We start from the raw sequence: 18238 nt of genomic DNA, 5'->3' as shown, positions 1-18238 counted from the left end.
AATTACAGAATCAACCATAGGATCACAACCATGAGTATAAAACACTGCATCTTTAGGCTTGTGATTCAGATACATCAAATGTGTAGTTTTGAAAATTTTTGGGCCGGGCATGGTGACTCACGCCTACACCCAGCACTTTGGGAGGCCGAGGCAGGTGGATCACTTGAGGTCAGGAGTTTGAGACCAACCTGGCCAACATGGCGAAACCCTGCCTCTACTAAAAATACAAAAATTAGCCAGGTGGACCTGTAATCCCAGCTACTCGGGAGGCTGAGGCAAGAGAATCACTTGAACCCGGGAGGCAGAGTTTGCAGCGAGCCAAGATCGCATCAGTGCACTCCAGCCTGGGTGACAGAGTGAGACTCTGTCTAAAAAAAAAAAATTGTGGTCCCTCTGACTTAATTCTAGTGGTAACTGAGAAACCAAAACTACCCGTTTTGTAAAAGTTCAACAGGGGCAAAAATGGGTTCATGTCTACAGATCCACGTATTCTGATCTTAAAGGTCCTTGATGGGATGGTGCTATGATAGGTAGGTGATGGAGGAGAGCTTGTAGAGGCAACTGGATGAAAACATTGGCTTTGGAGCTGGGTAAACTTGGGCCCAGATCTCAGCCCTGTTTCTGAGAAGCTGTTGATTTCATGGACATTCATTCCTTAACAATCTGTGTCTGGGCTTCCTTACCTGTAATTAGCATTAATAATGTAATTTCCTCTAGGTAGGATCACCTGAGCCCAGGAGTTCGAGGCTGCAATGAGCTATGATCATGCCACTGCACTCTAGCCTGGGTGACAGAGTGAGACCTTGTCCCCTAAAAAAAAAAAAAAAAAAAAGGGCCGGGTGCGGTGGCTCAAGCCTGTAATCCCTGCACTTTGGGAGGCCGAGATGGGCGGATCACGAGGTCAGGAGATCGAGACCATCCTGGCTAACACGGTGAAACCCCGTCTCTAATAAAAAATACAAAAAACTAGCTGGGCGAGGTGGCAGGCGCCTGTAGTCCCAGCTACTCGGGAGGTTGAGGCAGGAGAATGGCGTGAACCCGGGAGGCGGAGCTTGCAGTGAGCTGAGATCCGGCCACTGCCCTCCAGCCTGGGCGACGGAGTGAGACTCTGTCTCAAAAAAAAAAAAAAAAAAAGGAAGAAATTCATGTTTAGGTAAGAAAAGAAAAAAACAATAAACAACAAAAATCTCCATAGAGTTTTATAAGGATTAAGAGGGAGACAGGCCAAGTGCGGTGGCTCACACTTGTAATCCCAGCACTTTGGGAGGCTGAGGCGGGCAGATCACGAGGTCAAGAGTTTGAGACCAGCCTGGCCAACACAGTGAAACCCCGTCTCTTCTAAAAATACAAATATTAGCTGGGTGTGGTGGCAGGCACCTGTAATCCCAGCTACTCAGGAGGCTGAGTCAGGAGAATCGCTTGAACCTAGGAGGCGGAGGTTGTAGTGAGCCAAGATTGCGCCACTGCACTCCAGCCTGGGTGACGGAGCTAGACTGTCTCAAAAGCAAACAATCAACAACAACAAAAAAACCAAGAGGAATAATGCTTGTAACACAGCATAGCATCTGGCATATATGTGCTTAATGAATGATACTTCAAAAAACAAAAACAAAAGCTCACTATTGTTGAAGTTTCTGCCACCATACTATGGTTTCTTAGGTGTTTAATTTCCCTGGAAAGAAAACAAGAGGTGTCGTGCTCTTTTTGCAGAGAGAATGTGATGCTTCCCATCCTCTAGACTGTGGATGTGGAAAAGTAGCCCTCCAGTTTTTTTCCGAAAGGAATGGAGTGGGGCTTGACGGTTCGTGCCCATTTATGTGTTAGAGTAATAAACAGGAATTAAGAACAAACTTGAGTGTGTGCTGGCCTGATTGGGAAGTTGGCTGTAAACTCTCCACAGATCCCCACCCTCCTCACAGGCGGGTCCACCAGAGTCATAGTGAGATCAAACAACACTTAGGCTTTGTGTTGTTTCAATGTGTTTCAATGTGTTCCAGTCGTGGATTATGGAAGGACAATATCCTTTCACTCCGTGGTTGGGGTGGACTTAAGGAGATGTTTGAAGTCTTTCTAGCTTGTTTCAGTCTACCTTGGAGAACCAGATACATTAAAAAACTTCTTCCCTTGGCCGGGCGCGGTGGCTCAAGCCTGTAATCCCAGCACTTTGGGAGGCCGAGACGGGCGGATCACGAGGTCAGGAGATCGAGACCATCCTGGCTAACACAGTGAAACCCCGTCTCTACTAAAAAATACAAAAAACTAGCCGGGCGAGGTGGCGGGCGCCTGTAGTCCCAGCTACTCGGGAGGCTGAGGCCGGAGAATGGCGTAAATCCGGGAGACGGAGCTTGCAGTGAGCTGAGATCTGGCCACTGCACTCCAGCCTGGGCCACAGAGTGAGATTCCGCCTCAAAAAAAAAAAAAAAAAAAAATTCTTCCCTAAGATGCGGAATCTTTTCCAATAACTGGGTTCTCCTTTTTCTTCAGAGCCAGAGGGTCCCCGAGAGGACCTTCTTTGTTAGGTGGGAAAATGGTGGGCTTTGGTCTCTAAAACATGCTTTGAGTCCACTTTTCAAGCATTTCATAGTAGTGTAACCTTGGTCAGGTTGCTTAAGCTCTCTGAGCTTTAATGTCCTGCTCTGGAAATTGGGAGTGTTGGTACTTACCTTTCCAGGATGCCATGAGGATCATGAGAGAGCACACGTCTGGGAAGGATTGTCAGACAGAAAAGCACTGGATGGGTGATAGCTACTTCTGAAGAGGCCTTTGAAGATTTAACAAGACCTTCAGGACTGCTTCATTGCTTATTGCTTTCTCTTTGTTACATGTGTGTCTGTCATTTAGGGGAAAACCCCATGAAACTTATTTAGGGTGGAGAAGAGGGACAGCATGGGGAGGTAGAAAGAACGTGATCTTTGAATTAAATTCCGTATCTGCCGCTAACTGTGTAATCTTGGTCACATTCCTTAACTGTTCCAAGTATCAGTGGGTTTATCTGTAAAATGGGGAGAAAAGTATTCATGTCATAGATTTGGTGGAGATTAAAGGAGCTAACGCTCACAAAGTACTTAGCATGGGGTTCAGCAGCGTTACTTTCCTCTTTTCTTGGATCTGATAGAGCACAGAGAGGATAAGCCCCTGGGGGAGAAGTAAGAGGGAGTGGATTAAGTAGGCTCTGGCCCCACCTAATGTGGTCTGAATCTCAGCTCTGCCCATTACCAGTGGTACAATTTTGGAAAAGTTAATTACTTTAAACCCCAGTTTTCTCTGAAAAGAATATTACCTGTTGGTTTTTATGGATATAGAATGAGAAAGGGTATGGGTGCACCTAGCACAGTGCCTGATTTCTAGTAGGTATGTTCAGTAAATTTTAGTTCTCATCATCCTTCTGTCCCCCAATGTACTTGTGAATAAGCAGACCACAGAGTTTATTTTATAGAATGTGGTGTAGACATACTCTTGACATTGTGACAAATTATGTTTCAGAGAATAGAAGTTTGGGGAAATGAGAGATTGTCTGCCTCTATGTGACTGGTGAGCGTGCCCACTACACCCTGCAGGTTATATAGTTAAGTTGCTTTCTTGGGAGAGCACTCTTGATAAAACTTACTTTTTGGCCTGGTTCCAGCAGGTCACCCTTGGTTATTTGCTGAGAGCATGAATCACAGCTTGGTCACAGAGTCATTTGCAAGGTGCACATGAAGTCACAGGACCAGGGTTTTCAGAATGTGGTTTTCTCTGTCAGATTCCACTGTATCTTCTCTAGCTTCTTGATCGTTGGAGAAAAAGATTGGCCCTTGGGTTTTCAGGCCACTTTGACTGATCAAGCCAGAGCCTGGTAAATGATAAACCCCACATTTTTGTCTAATTTGCAGTTGTCTATATTTTTCTTGGTCTGTTTGCTCAGTTGGCAGAGAGTCATGTTCAGAGGAAACAGACCTGCCTTTGGAGACAGAAACATTAGGGGTTTATTGTTGTATATTCGTTTATTCATCAAACTTTTTGAGCGCTTACTGTCATCAAGACAGCGTGTTAGGTACTGGGGATCCAATGTTCTGTGTGACAGGATTCTCACCCTCTGGTGTTTCCTTATCTGGTAAGGGTGATAGAAATTTTTAAAACGTTGTTATGTGGTAAGAAAAGTGTCAGGAAGTTACCATGGGAGCACAGAAGAGGAAGCATTAATTTCTGCCTGGAGAGAGGAAGGTGAGGGAAGATTTCCCTGGTTCTTAACTAGACTTGTCATCAGAATCACCTGGGGAGTTTGTTGACATACACATACCTGATTCTTAGGGACTGGAATGGCTCAGACTTTCGGATTTTTAGGAAGTTCTTCCAGATAATTCTGTCGCCTACTGCAGCTATGCACCACTGCAAAGTGATGGGAAACCTCTAAGGATTTAAACAAGGAAGTGATGGGCTCAGAGTGTGTTTTAGAAAATTCACTCTGATGGCAGTTTGTGGAGGGTGAGAAAGACCTGAAGTGGAAAGACAGGCAAGTCGGCTGGTGGAGCCTAGGGGAAAAAGGATGAGAGCTTTGACCTGAATCTGTGATCCTGAGCAGCCGTGTAGCCTATCATTTGGGATGCTTTTGACTAACGGTGGCTTAAGCAATAAAGATACATAATTATTTTGCATATGAAGAAGTTTGGAGTTAGGGCTGGTGCCGTTTAGAGGTCGGCTTGGGGTTCTAGGTCAGCATCGCTATGATCCTCTTGGCTTCTCTCTTAGGATTGTGAGAGAGAGAGAGTCTGTTCTGATTATCTCTTGTTATATCACAACATAGCCCCAATATTGAGTGGTATAAAACAACTGTTTTGTTTTGCTGACAGATTCTGTGGATTAGGAATTCAAATAGGGCAAAGTAAGTCTGGATTATCTCTGCTCTACAATTTCTGGGGCCTTTATTGGGAAGACTTGAACAACTGCAGGCTAGAATCTTATAGAGGCTTTTTACATTTTACTGTCTGGTGCCTTTACTGGGGTGGCTCAAGGGAAAAGCTCAGCAGAGACTGCCAATCAGAGCACCTACACTTGCCTTCTCTCTGTGGCTTGGGCTTCTCATAGCTGGCCCACTTAGGGCTTATTGAACTTGTTAAATAGAAGCTCAGGGATGCAAGGCAAGTGTTCCAGCTACAGAAGTTACACAGCTCCTCACTTCTGCCTGGCTCTATTATTAAAGCAGTCACAAGCCTGCCAGATGAAGAGAGCAGTACCTAGGTCCCACCTGCCTGTGTTTTGAAACCACCAGAGTCAGAACTCTATTTGGCATCACCCTGTGACAGCATTGCAAGCATTAAGAAAGGGTGCAGCTAGAAAAGTCCAAAGATCCTTTCATCGGGGGGAAAACTGCCCAGATCCTCCAATCTGACTTCCCTTGTGGCCTCCTGGATAGCACTGGCTCACATGGTGTGGGCCTCCTTAGCTGGAAGGGACACCAGGAAAGTGAGTACTCAGCAAAGGGACAGGATTGCCAGGATCGCCATCAAACACGTCATGATATATCCTCTGGGGCTGGCAATGCCACTACCGAAACAAAGTCCGACTTCTGTTAAAAAGAAAAGAAACGGAAGGGGTTAGGGAATGGCTGTTTGTTGGGTCAGTCGAAATGCGTTGTCATGGATAGCAATGTCAGATGCAAAAAGCCTTCTGTGATCAAATATAAACACGTTTGAGAAATGCTTCCTACTCCTTTCTTCTCTTGGAAACTTAAAATGCACATTAACTTACTGAAAGCTCTAAGAAGTCCTGTAATAAACCAGCTTAATTTGGCTATCCTAGCATTTAATTTTTCACAGCAACACTTTCTAACATGGAACTTCTATTAATAAGGATGAAAGTTTTCTTTCTTTTCTTTCCTTTTTTCTTTTGAGATGGAGTTTAGCTCTTGTCACCCAGGCTGGAATGCAATGGTGCAATCTCGGCTCACTGCACCCTCCGCTTCCTGGGTTCAAGTGATTCTCCTGCCTCAGCCTCTCAAGTAGCTGGGATTACAGGCACCCACCACAATGCCCAGCTAATTTTTGTATTTTTCGTAGAGACAGGGTTTCGCCACGTTGGTCAGGCTGGTCTTGAACTCCTGATCTCAGGTGATCCACCCGCCTTGGCCCCGCAAAGTGCTGGGATTACAGGCGTGAGCCACCATGCCCGGCCGAGAGTTTACTTTTTTGAATGCTGTCTTATTTGGGCTACTGTGAGAAAGTACCATAGACTGAATGGCTTATAAAAAATAAGAATGTATTTCTTACAATTCTGGAGGCTGAAAGTCTGAGACCAGGGTTCCACCATGATCGGGTTCTGGTGAGGACGCTCTTCTGTGTTGTGTACTGCCGTCTTGCTGTATCTGTATCCTCACATGGTGGAAAGAGCAAGCTGGCTCTTTGGCCTTTGCTTGTAAGTGCACCAGACACAGTCATGGCGGCTCCACCCTCACGACCTAAATGCCTTCCAAAGGTCCCACCTCCAAGTACCATCACATTGGGGATTAGGCGTCAACATATTAATTTTGGGAGAGCACAAACATTCAGTCCATAGCAAGTAGGCTTAAAAAACACAGACCATTTGTAGTGATAGAAGCAGCATGCTTGTCTCCTGCAGTTACTTACGTTCATTTATTTATTCAACAGATGTCTACTGAGTGACCCCACACGCTTAACAGTGATGAAGATCAAGTAGTCTAAGTTGAGCAACACGTGGACCTAGTGCTGGAGGGGTTCTGAATCAGTTCTGGGAAAAGTAAGGGTGGATAAACTGTGGGCACAGTGCAGCAGAGCCGGGCTGGGGTGAGGGGTGGGTGGAACAGTACCTGGCTAGAGGAGGCATGAGGTGACCAGTCTTGAAGCATAAGGATTTGCTAGGTAGGCTTGATTTTTGTTAGAACTAAGAACCACAAAGTGAATACAACTGGGAAATCCACACATTAAATCTAGCAGGTTAAACACTTTTTAATTCTTTAAGTAGCATGTTGGATGACAGTGACCTACCAAGCAAACTGGTAGATTCTGCATTTCTGGGCTCTTCCAATGGGGCAGGCAGGATGCCCTTGCCAGTCATTTGCCTATTTGCATTCAGGCCCATTCCCTACTGTCCTTCCTCTGCTCTTCTCTCTATTGCAGGGAACTACATTTCCCGGGTTCCCCTACCAATTGCTTTTGGTATATTTGACTAAGGAGAGTGTTACGGACTGAATGTTTATGTCCCCTCAAAATTTATATGCTGAAGTCCAATGTGATGGTATTTGGAGGTAGGGCTTTGGGGAGGTAATTAGGTAATAAGGGCAAATAGTACCCTTATCGAAAGAGATATGAGAAAGATGATCTGTCTCTCAGCCATGTGAAGATACAGGAAGAAGGCAGCTGTCTACAAGCCAGGAAGAGGGTCCTCCTCAGACATCAGATTTGCCAGTGGACTTCCTATTCTCCTATATCCTGTGTTTAAGCCACCTAGGCTATGTTATTTTTCTTACAGGAACCTGAACAGATTAAGACAGTGAGGTACTAGCAGAAGACTTGAGGAGGGAAGAGACCATGATTTTCCTCCTTTCTCTCTCCACCTCAGACATGCCTTCTTCATGGTCTCAGCTCTTTCTCAATAGACCCTGCCTCCGTAGTCCCAGTTCTGCTGGTCAGCTCCACCATGGTCTGGCCCCCATCAGACAGCTCTGGCTTCAGGCTCTGGTGACCCTACCTTCCTTCTCTTTCCCTCTGACCTGCTGTTGCTAATTTTCAGAGTGCCCCAGCAGACTTCTCTTTGGCTTCTTGACCCTTCCATCCCTGCATAAACAATCGCTTTATTATAGTACTTTGATTAAAATAACTAGATAGGTTTTCACTTTCTGGACTAAATTTTGAGTGATGCAAAGCCCCAACACGCTTAATTTACTTGAGATTATTGTCTCAGAATACTTGTTTTCATTGGTCAGTATAACTCTGAGATCATACTTTTCTTTTCATTCATAAAAGGAGAATTGAAACACTAGTCCTGGTCTTGATAAAACGCCTTTGGGACTCAACTTCCATTGCTTGGTTGACCGAGGTGGCCTTTTCCCTCCCTTTTCATCAACATTTGTTTTCTAAAGCAAAGAAGCAAACAAATTAAAGAGGACTTGACTGAGCAGCTCCACTATGAAGACTGTTTGGGATTCTGTCATTTTGGGGGGAAAGTAAAGGTGTATAAATTGTGAAAAGGAGGGATCATTTGACAGTTACAGTCGCATTACTCTTGTCACCTTGGAATAAGTTTTCAATATGTAAATATGCAGCAATTAATGCTCAGCTAGAGGTACAAGGTACCTGGGAGTTTAGGAGAGGCCGAGACTTAATTCTTAGGGAGAATAAACAAAGCTTGTTTGCTTAGCCTTCCATCTTACCCCATGTAAGCTGCCAGTTCCACAAAGTAGTACTTTCTCTGCTTTTCCTTGTTTAATTAGATTCCATGGGCTAATTAGGTCCAGAGGGAAGAGGCCATCCATATCTCGAAAATAACCCCTTCCTTTTAGTTAGATTATGGTTGTTAGTATAATATGGTAATTATATTTGGCCACGCCCAGCATGAAGAGTGGTTAACTTGGGTGTTGACCTTAGATTTCCTTGGGTGGCTACTGATGAGGTCAGACTGTTTTGTTAAGACTTTTTTACAGGATTGCTATAAGGATTAAACGAGACATGCCTGTAAAGGCACAGCATAGTACCTGGCATATGATAAATGTGCAGTAATTGCTGGCATTTTTGTGTTTATCATTGTCATCACCTAACATTTACTTAGTATGTACTTTATGTTAACATTTGGCATGTGTTGTCTAATTTAATCTTCACAGAAACTCTAAAGTGGGAATTGTGATAATTCTCATTTCACAGATGAGAGAACTGGTGCTTAGGGATGCTTATGGTGTATGTTCAAGGTCATACAACTGCTAAGAGAGATGGAGCAGAAACTTGAACCCATGATCTGTTGGATCTTAATTCCTTAAATCCTATATTATCTGGATTCCCATATTACTAACAAAGCATTGAAAAGTACATTTTAGTCTGGGTATGGTGGCTCATACCTGTAATCCTAGCACTTTGGGAGGCCAAGGTGGGTGGATCATTTGAGATCGGCAGTTTGAGACTAGCCTGGCCAACATGGTGAAACCTTGTCTCTACTAAAAATACAAAGAAAAAAAAAGAAAAAGAAAAGACAGAAAAAAGCTTGGCGTGGTGGTGGGCGCCTGTAATCCCAGCTATTTGGGAGGCTGAGGCAGGAGAATCACTTGAACTCGGGAGGTGGAGGTTGCAGTGAGCCAAGATCATGCCACTGCACTCCAGCCTGGGCAACAGAGCAAGGCTTTGTCTCAAAAAAAAAAAAACAAAACAAAAAACAAAAAAAATAAAAACCATTTTAATAAACAATGTACAATGAGAAGGCACTGGGAATGTATTAGCTGTAAATTTTATATGGTGATTTAGAAAAAACACTTTTAGATTGGTTTCATTGGTCAACAATACTTGAGGGCTCATTGTGTAAAAAGCTTTCTATAGGGAGCTGTGGTGAGAAGACAGAGAAATAAGGAACATGATCTCTGTGAAAGGCAACTGATCCATTTTCCCAAAACAGTGGATTAAACATGCACATTAACCTGATGTGGGCTGAATATGCATGAACTTGGGAGAGAAGGTATAGGAGCCTTCCTTAGGTGTTTACCTGGTTCAGGAGATAGAATTTAGTATTCCTGAGTTCAAACCTCGGTTTTGCCTCCTTCTGCAGTATAACCTGGAGTAATTTCTCTACTTCTTTGAGAGTTGGTATTCTCATATGTATAAAAAGGAGATAATGATGATAGCCTCATAGAAGTATTGTGAAGGACGTAGCATCATTTCTGATTCAAGAATATATTTAGGCAATTTTAGTTTTTAAATATATGAATATGCAGAGTAATTTTAGATGTCAGTATACTTAACCCCAGACAAGCACATGCAATAGCCCTTAAACTTTTAGATTGTGCACTTGTCAGTTTCTTATACCCTTTCCCTGCAATTGCCTCATGATTTTTTGATTATCTGGCAAATGCACAAAAGGAAACCACATGTAGCTGCCATTTCACACCATTAAATACTCAGAAAGTCACCTTTGAGGAAAACCAATACTTCTAAGAAAAAGCAAAGCCACAAAGTTCAAAAAAAGAAAGCTCTATGGTTGGCCAGTTGCCCATCCTGAAGTCCCAAAAAGGTCCTGTGATTATTTGGTGAACTGACTATATTTCTCTGAAATCAGATTCCTTGAAATGCCTCCAGATAGAGAGGTTGATGCGGTCAGAGGAAAGAGACCAGCTACAGTGGGTGGAGAATGGGCGGGGTGGAATGGAGTGCCCCCTGGGCCTGGGAAGTCTCATAGGCAGGTTGCAGATAGAGCCCCCAGGACCAGTTCTTCTGTGCATAGGGCAGGGTGAGCATCAGCTATCCAGTCTCCAAATACCTGTAGTGACACTGAGCCTGAGGCCTGCGAGTCTCATCCTAGAAACTTCCTATCTCTTCCTGTGTTTCTACTGTTGACTAAACTTTGGGTCAGAATACTCTTCAGTTTATAAAATAATTTTCCAGATGAGAAAATTTCTATGACAACCAATCTGTTGAACATGCAAAATCTAAGTCCTTCATGGCTTGTTAAAATTTGATAAACTCATTTAAAAATGTTTAGTGTGTTTTCTTCTAGAAAGCCTTTTTCCCCCCTTAATCCTTTAAAACAGTGTAATCGCTTTGGCAAGACAGTCATGTGGTGGAACTGGAAACATGGTGTGATGCAATGACATGAGTTCTAAGAGGGGCCAGTAGATTCTGAGGTGGTCACACCCCTAGAGTCTGTGAGTGTATTAGTCCGTTTTCACGCTGCCGATAAACACATACCTGAGACTGGGCAATTTACAAAAGAAAGAGATTTAATGAACTTTGAGTTCCACGTGGCTGGGAAGGCTTCACAGTCATGGCGTAGGTCAAGGAGGAGCAAGTCACATCTTACATGGATGGCAGCAGGCAAAAAGAGAGCTTGTGCAAGGGAACTCCTGTTTTTAAAACCATCAGATCTTCTGAGAGTTATTCACTATCACGAGAACAGCACGGGGAAGACCTACTCCCATGATTCAGTTGTCTCGCAGTGGGTCCCTCCCATAACACATGGGAATTATGGGAGATGAGATTTGGGTCAGGACACAGAGCCAAACCGTATCAGTGAGTATTCAGAGGTTGTAACAGTGGCCCTTTTTATAGCTGGGTAGTGCTGGAATGCTTCTAAACAGTACAGATAGTTTAAAAAAAATTAACTTTTCGATCTAATGGAAAAAAGCATCCCAGTTGGAGTGTGGCGGGCACTATTTGCATGCTGTCCCTACCACAAGCTATGTGATCTATTATTTCTTTAAACTTGTTTCCTCATTTGAATAATGGTACCGATCTAGTCTTATAGGTTGTTTTGCAAACTGTTAAAAAACAGTGGCAAAAGTACTGATTTGAGGGCTGGAGAGCTCAAGTGTTTTTTCTCCTATTTTCTTTCTCTCTTTTTTCTTTTCTCTTCTTATTTTTTATTTTTTATTTTTTATTTTTTTGAGACAGAGTCTCACTCTGTTGCTCAGGCGGGAAATGCAGTGGCATGATCTCCTTGTCTTCTTTGTCTGTTTCTGTCTGTCTTTTTTTTTTTTGAGACGGAGTCTTGCTCTGTCGCCCAGGCTGGAGTGCAGTGGCGCAGACTCGGCTCACTGCAAGCTCCACCTCCTGAGTTCACGCCATTCTCCTGCCTCAGCCTCCTGAGTAGCTGGGACTACAGGCGCCCGCCACCACGCCCGGCTAATTTTTTGTATCTTTAGTAGAGACGGGGTTTCACCGTGTGAGCAGGGATGGTCTCGATCTCCTGACCTCGTAATCCGCCGCCTCGGCCTCCCAAAGTGCTGGGATTACAGGCTTGAGCCACCGCACCCGGCCTGTTTCTGTCTTTCTCTTCCTCTCATTCTGTGTTTTTCACTGTCTAGGTTTGTTCTTTTCGTTTCACTTCTTTCCTTCCTTCCTTTTCCACCTCTCCTTTATCCTCACTCTTTTCTGTTCTCACTTTTCGGGCTTTAAGGCTCTGCCTACTAAGGTCTGCTGATTCTCCCCCTCTGATCATTCCTCATGGTTTTTCCTGGCTCTTCTTGACTTTGGCCTGAATCCTTCCATCCAAAGTGGGTGAATGTGTTACTCTCAGGGAGCAACAAGTATGGATTTTTAACAACTGTCTGTTGAGATGACTTTAACCATGGAAAGGGTACTCACTGGGCAGCTGAAGACTTTAAGTCATTATCTTCTTCCACAAACCCAGAAGATGGGCAGCCTTCACCAGCAGCTCTGCCAAGCATTTATCTCAGCCATGGACCTGTACTTCCTCTTTGATGATGGAAGTTATTGTCTTTCTGATTATAGATTGAGGAAACTCGGCTTAACATTGACAAGATCTCAGAACATGTGGAGGAGGCTAAGAAACTCTACAGTATCATTCTCTCTGCACCGATTCCAGAGCCAAGTGAGTGTTTACTTAGAACTGAGTCACCCAACAATCACCCTTTCCTTGGGGCTGAGCCAGCCTTGTTTTCTTGCCCTTGGTGAGCAGCAGGAAAGTGTACAAGTGACAGGGCACTAGTGTACATATTATCTCATTTCCCTCTCCTTTACCTTACCTGTGCTCCTACTGCCTGGCCACAGTCAAGGTTTTCTCTTCATGGTCCCACTCCAACCATTTAGCCAGACTTTCCTGTTTCCCAGCTAGTCCCTCTTCCTGACTAGCGACGATTCCCACTACTGCTTACATACCCTGGGCCCGATCCCTCCTCTGAGCCTCTGCTTGTACTATTTCCCCAGCCTGAAATGCTTTTCCTAGGCCTCTCTCCGAATCCTACCAGACCAAGTCCATTTTTTTTTTCATGAGGTGTTCTAAAATGGTTCAAGTTCACAGAAATTCCTTCTATCCCTAAACTCCTGTTTGTTACCACCACCTAGGCAAACTTTTTTTCTCTCCTAATTGTTTGCACGGGTGTCCAACCTTTTGGCTTCCCTGGGCCACATTGGAAGAAGAATTGTCTTGGGGCCATACATAAAATACACTAACACTAATGATAGCTGATGAGCTAAAAGAAAGGTTTGCACATAATTTTCCTGATATCTGCCACCACAGAGAAGCAAAAAAATCCGTGCGTTCCGTGGTTTGGACACGGGTGGTTTAGGGCTATATTTTCGGTTCCTTAGGAACAGGGAGCAAGCCTGACAGTGTCATCCACTTTTTCATTTTTCCCATGGGCCCTATTACCTAAAGACTGAAGTGGGAACACTTTAGCAGAGCGTATGGACATTGTCTTGATCACATTCCTGCCTTCTCAGTCAGCCTGCCTCCTGCTATCCTCCTCCTGCTCCCCACGCTTCAGCCAGACCAATTCTGGTGGTTCCCCAGATATTTCCTGTTCACTCATACCCTTTACTTACTGTTTCTTCTCGTGGGATTCCTGCTCTTAGTCTCTTTCTCTACCGGGCCAACTCACAGTCCTTGAGACTCAGTCTTGCTCATCTCGACTGTCTTTAGAAGCTTTTCCAGATCCCTCCAGGCTGTGCACACCTTGACCAGAACTCATACCTTACTCCACGCTGCATATTAGAGCTGCTGATTTATTTCTCTCTTGTCTCCCACTAAACTTTAAACACCTTGCAGGAAAAACCTAGATCTTCTTTCTGATTCCATAGTTTCTAGCTCTGTTCCAAAGTTGTAGTAGGGGGCTGAAGGATGGCTTTTGAATGAATGGTTATAGCTAATACTTAGTTTGCTCCATACAACCTAGGATGTGTGTAGTAGGTATGTCATAAATACTTGCCTCATTTTAAGTTGATTAGCCTTGGTTGAAATCTCTTTTCCCCATAAGCTCCCTAGAACCTTCTCAACTGAAGCCCCCATGGTAGGCTCTTTCCTCTAAAAACAGAGTTCTCATAATTTTATGTGCTGCGGGATTACTTAGGAGGGTTGAAAGGGCTGATTTTGTGGTTCCAACCCTGGGTGTTTTTATTCTGTAGACTAGGATGGGGTGCCTGGAAAATGCCTTTAAAAAAATAAGCACTCTGTGATTCTAATGACAGATTCTGGGGAGTGCACTGGGATAAATACCATTCTGGGCAGTGGATGCCTGAGAAAGCTACCCTGGTCTGATGATGATTGCTGTAGCTCACAAAGGAATCAGTCCTCTCCTTTCTAACAGATTCTTCCTGCCTTTGTTTACCCAGAAACCAAGGATGACCTAGAGCAGCTCACGACTGAGATTAAGAAAAGGGCCAACAACGTCCGGAACAAACTGAAGAGTAAGAAGGGAACGAAGGAAACAAGCCAGTCCCCACACCATCTATCTCAGCTCCCCTAGGGTCCAGCTTTCCGAACTGAAACTCTTCTCGGTGGAAGTGACACCACTTGGTCCATCTTTGTGGTTCGGGCTCTGTCCTTGCAATGATCCATTGTAGCCCCAGAAATTTACCTTTTCTTAAATCCTGACTGTACTGGAAAGAGTCCAGAATGGAAGCTAGGAGATGAGAATTAAAATGTGCTTTCAGCTGCTGAGTAGTTGTGTGACTTGGTCCTTTAACTTAGTCTTTCAACTTTTGTCTTTTTTTTTTTGTGAGACAGAGTCTCACTCTGTGCCCCAGGCTGGAGTGCAGTGGCGTGATCTTGGCTCATTGCAACCTCCACCTCCTGGGTTCAAGTGATTCTCCTGCTCAGCCTCCTGAGTAACTGGGATGCACTTGGCCCATCAACATTTCTCTTATTAGTCTTATTTCCCTGGCAACTACATACTTTTTTTTTTTTTTTTTTTAAGACGGAGTCTTCCTCTGTTGCCCAGGCCAGAAGGCAGTGGCTCAGTTTCGGCTCACTGCAGTCTCTGCCTATTGGGTTCAAGTGATTCTCATCCCTCAGCCTCCCAAGTGACTGGGATTACAGGCATGCACCACCTCACTGAGCTAATTTTTGTATTTTTATTAGAGACAACATTTCACCATGTTGCCCAGGCTGGTCTCGGACTTCTGGCCTCAAGTGATCCACTTGCCTCGGCCTCCCAAATTGCTGGGATTCCAAGTGTGAGCCACAATGCCCAGCCACCTACATATATTTGAATAGTCGTTTTAGAGATATATAGATGCAAGAGATACCATTCAGTCTACAGATATTTCTTGGTGGGCTAGGCATACCACCTTCCTATACCCCCACTCCCCCCATTTGGGAGCATATAGTTCATTGAAGCTACTGTCATAGATTCAATTCTTCCAGAGCCTAGAAGGTTTACTTAGTTCTGTTGCTAGAGCCTGCATTCTTGCCCAGTGTATTTGGTGCATGCATGCTATTGATCAGAAGAGAAAGCATTATTGCTCAGCCCAATTCACCATTTCTTCCCCCCAAGTATATTGCAATAACTATTTTAACTGGAGGGGTCATTAGTAGCAGATTCCAGTAATAACAGTGATAGTGCACCTGCCATTGTGCTAGGCACTTTATGTGTCTTCTCATTTAATTTTCATATTAGTATTGTGAGGGAGGGACTGTTATTGTTATTCTGTTTTACAGATGAGAGAACAGGTACATTTAAGAGAGGTTAAGTGGCTTTTTCAAAGTCACACCCAGTAAGTGCCAGGGCAAGGATTCAAGCCTAAGTCTCATGGTGACCAAAACCCAAGCTGTTAACTGTTATGCCAAAACCTGGTCATTGTAAAGGCTGTGGAATGCATGTCCTGTGGCTCACCTGGGAGCTGACCTTTTGAGGTGCCACCTACCTGTTGTTACATCTCCATGGGCTGGGTGTGTGGCAATGAGTGAGGAAGTTTCACTGAACAGCTTGTTTCTTGGAGGAGGAGATAGGTTGCAAGTATAACCTTCCTCTTCTCTTTAGGCATGGAGAAGCATATTGAAGAAGATGAGGTCAGGTCATCGGCAGACCTTCGGATTCGGAAATCCCAGGTAAGACTTCTCCTAGTCTCATGATTATCTAGACCAATTTCTTATTATTTTTCCTTAGCTGTGGAGGGATTTTTTTTTTTTAAATACAATCCTTATCTGAAACTCAATTTGAAGAGCTGATAAAGGAGAACTCTCCAGGTTGAAATAGGGGTCAGGGCCAGAGTCCAGCCTTTTGGCCCCTCTCTTGTACTCTCCTTCTCTAAGGAGGCCCCTGAACAGCTTCTTCAGGCTTCCTAGAGCACAGCTTAGGATTTAGTGTACCTCCTTGTTTTGCAGGAGAGGAAATTAATGTCTTCTAAACAGTTGTTAGTCATTGGTTGTCCAGTTTGGAGCCAGGCACTTTAGGGGTCATCAAAGATATGATCCTTATCCTTAAAGAACTGGCATGCCATTGAAGTGGCATGGAAAGCTATTACCTAAGATCCAGCAGGAGGACGGGATAAGAAGACACATGCATGGTGCTCTCAGCATCAAAAGATCTCAGGAAGAATTGGGGGTAGCCAGAGGAGGCTGGGCCGGAGTGCCAACGTGAACAGGCTCAGGAAGCAGTTTCCCCTCTCTGAGAGGCACAGGGGCAGGAGTGGGGCGTGCACATGTGTGTGCGTTGGCAGCAGTGGTTGGTAGTGGTGAGGGGTAGATGTAAGGGGCAGACGTGAAGACAGCAGGCTTTCTGGAGAAAAAAGTTTGCTGTGGGATAGCGGACACATAATAACGTAGTGTCACATTCTAGAGGTCTTTGAGGACCATTCTAGGGAATTTGGATCTGATGTTATAACTTACAGGCATTTGCTTCAGGCAGCAATGTATTAGGAGGATTATTATGGTAGCCATTTGAAAGCTGTTTACAAGTGGGAAAGAAGCTGGAGACTGGAAGGTCCCTAGTTAGGTTTTTGCAAGGGTTTTGGTCTAAATTTGCATGGTGGTAGCGAGTTTGGAAAAAGTATACATATTGGTGATTTTCCAAAGGAGAAACCAGTAAGTAGGGCTTGATGCTGAGAGGTGAGCAAGGAATAAAAATTATTAGGAAGATTTTAGCTTAGGCATCCAGGGCTGTTGAGATAATGCATCTACTTATAAGCAGGAAAAGCTGGGGAGATGAGTTTAGGGTAAGAACTCAAAGATCTTTGGTAAGTATGACATGTGGTAAGGGAATCTGACAGTTTTAGAATGCAGGCCAGGTGTTGTGCCAGAAAAATGCTGCTAGTCCATGTGGATGTAGGGCTCAGAGATTTAGACATGACCTCTGGCCTCATAGTTACCATGTGAGGTCAGCAGTAAACCAGTTTCAGTAAACTTCCAAGTCCAGTGCTACTGTAGATGGCTGTGTGGGGGTGGGGAGGGGTTCTATAACAGTTACAGAGCCACTGGGGGCTGACTGCATTTTACATCGTCCCACAGCACTCTGTCCTTTCTCGGAAGTTTGTGGAGGTGATGACCAAATACAATGAAGCTCAGGTGGACTTTCGAGAACGAAGCAAAGGGCGAATCCAGCGGCAGCTCGAAATTAGTATGTACTTGAGGTTTGGCGTGTGCCTTCCACCTTTCCTGCCACCTGGTTGTCCATCCCAAGTTTCAAGGCCCTGGTAGAGCAAGCAGCAAGCACATTTTGTGCCTAAGTCTAGGGCAGCTCCTACAGCACTGGCACATCCTGAATGCCGTGCTGGAGGCTGAAAGGTGACACTGTGTTTATCAGGCCCAAGTAATTTTATTGTATGCGGTCCAGCATTGTCTCCTATATAGAGGGGAAATACTTGCCAAATAGTTGCTCTCCTGTGGACTCATTGTATCATTTTGCTGTCTGTTTGACAGCAAAGCACATTTATGCAATAAAAAGTGTGGTGTAAGTTGCTGGGAGGATTAGAGAAATAAATAAAGCCATACCCTTTAGGAATTTAGTAATGTGGAAGGCAGGGCCCTGTGGAGTGGAAGGTGCCTTGGGTGAGAGGAATGGTACGAACGTAATCAAGAAAGAGCAAGTGTGTTCAGCAGTGGCAGGTTGTCCAGGGTCTGGAAAAAGGGTGTGTCTGGAGTAGCGTAAGGTTAGGATGGATTGAGGGAGGGCTTGCCCATGAACTAGCGTGTTATGAGGGTCTTGGACGCCATAGTGTAGTGAATGGTGCAAGGAAATGTTCTGAGCTGGGAAGCACTGTAATGAGATATGTGCTTTAGGAAGGTAACTGCTGATAATGTTAAGGATGGCTCGGGTTAGGGGAAAAATAAGATGAGTCAGGAGCCAATTGGGGGAGTGCTGTAAAGGCCATGG

At 44.5% G+C, this 18238-nt stretch overlaps 1 protein-coding gene across 2 annotated transcripts in view; it reads left to right on the top strand.

Moving 5' to 3' along the window:
* STX3 (syntaxin 3) overlaps nucleotides 1-18238 on the top strand; it is a 46848-nt gene that overhangs the window by 18886 nt on the left and 9724 nt on the right. For both annotated transcript variants that reach the window (XM_007997209.3, XM_007997174.3), the window contains exons 3-6: nucleotides 12420-12519; nucleotides 14259-14333; nucleotides 15908-15975; nucleotides 17374-17482. In XM_007997209.3, coding sequence (XP_007995400.1) covers nucleotides 12420-12519; nucleotides 14259-14333; nucleotides 15908-15975; nucleotides 17374-17482 — 352 coding nt within the window. The remainder of the gene's footprint in view (nucleotides 1-12419; nucleotides 12520-14258; nucleotides 14334-15907; nucleotides 15976-17373; nucleotides 17483-18238) is intronic.

The sequence above is a fragment of the Chlorocebus sabaeus genome, chromosome 1, assembly GCF_047675955.1.
Source record: "Chlorocebus sabaeus isolate Y175 chromosome 1, mChlSab1.0.hap1, whole genome shotgun sequence".
Taxonomy (NCBI): Eukaryota; Metazoa; Chordata; class Mammalia; order Primates; family Cercopithecidae; genus Chlorocebus; species Chlorocebus sabaeus.
This window is presented reverse-complemented; position numbering and strand designations above follow the sequence as displayed.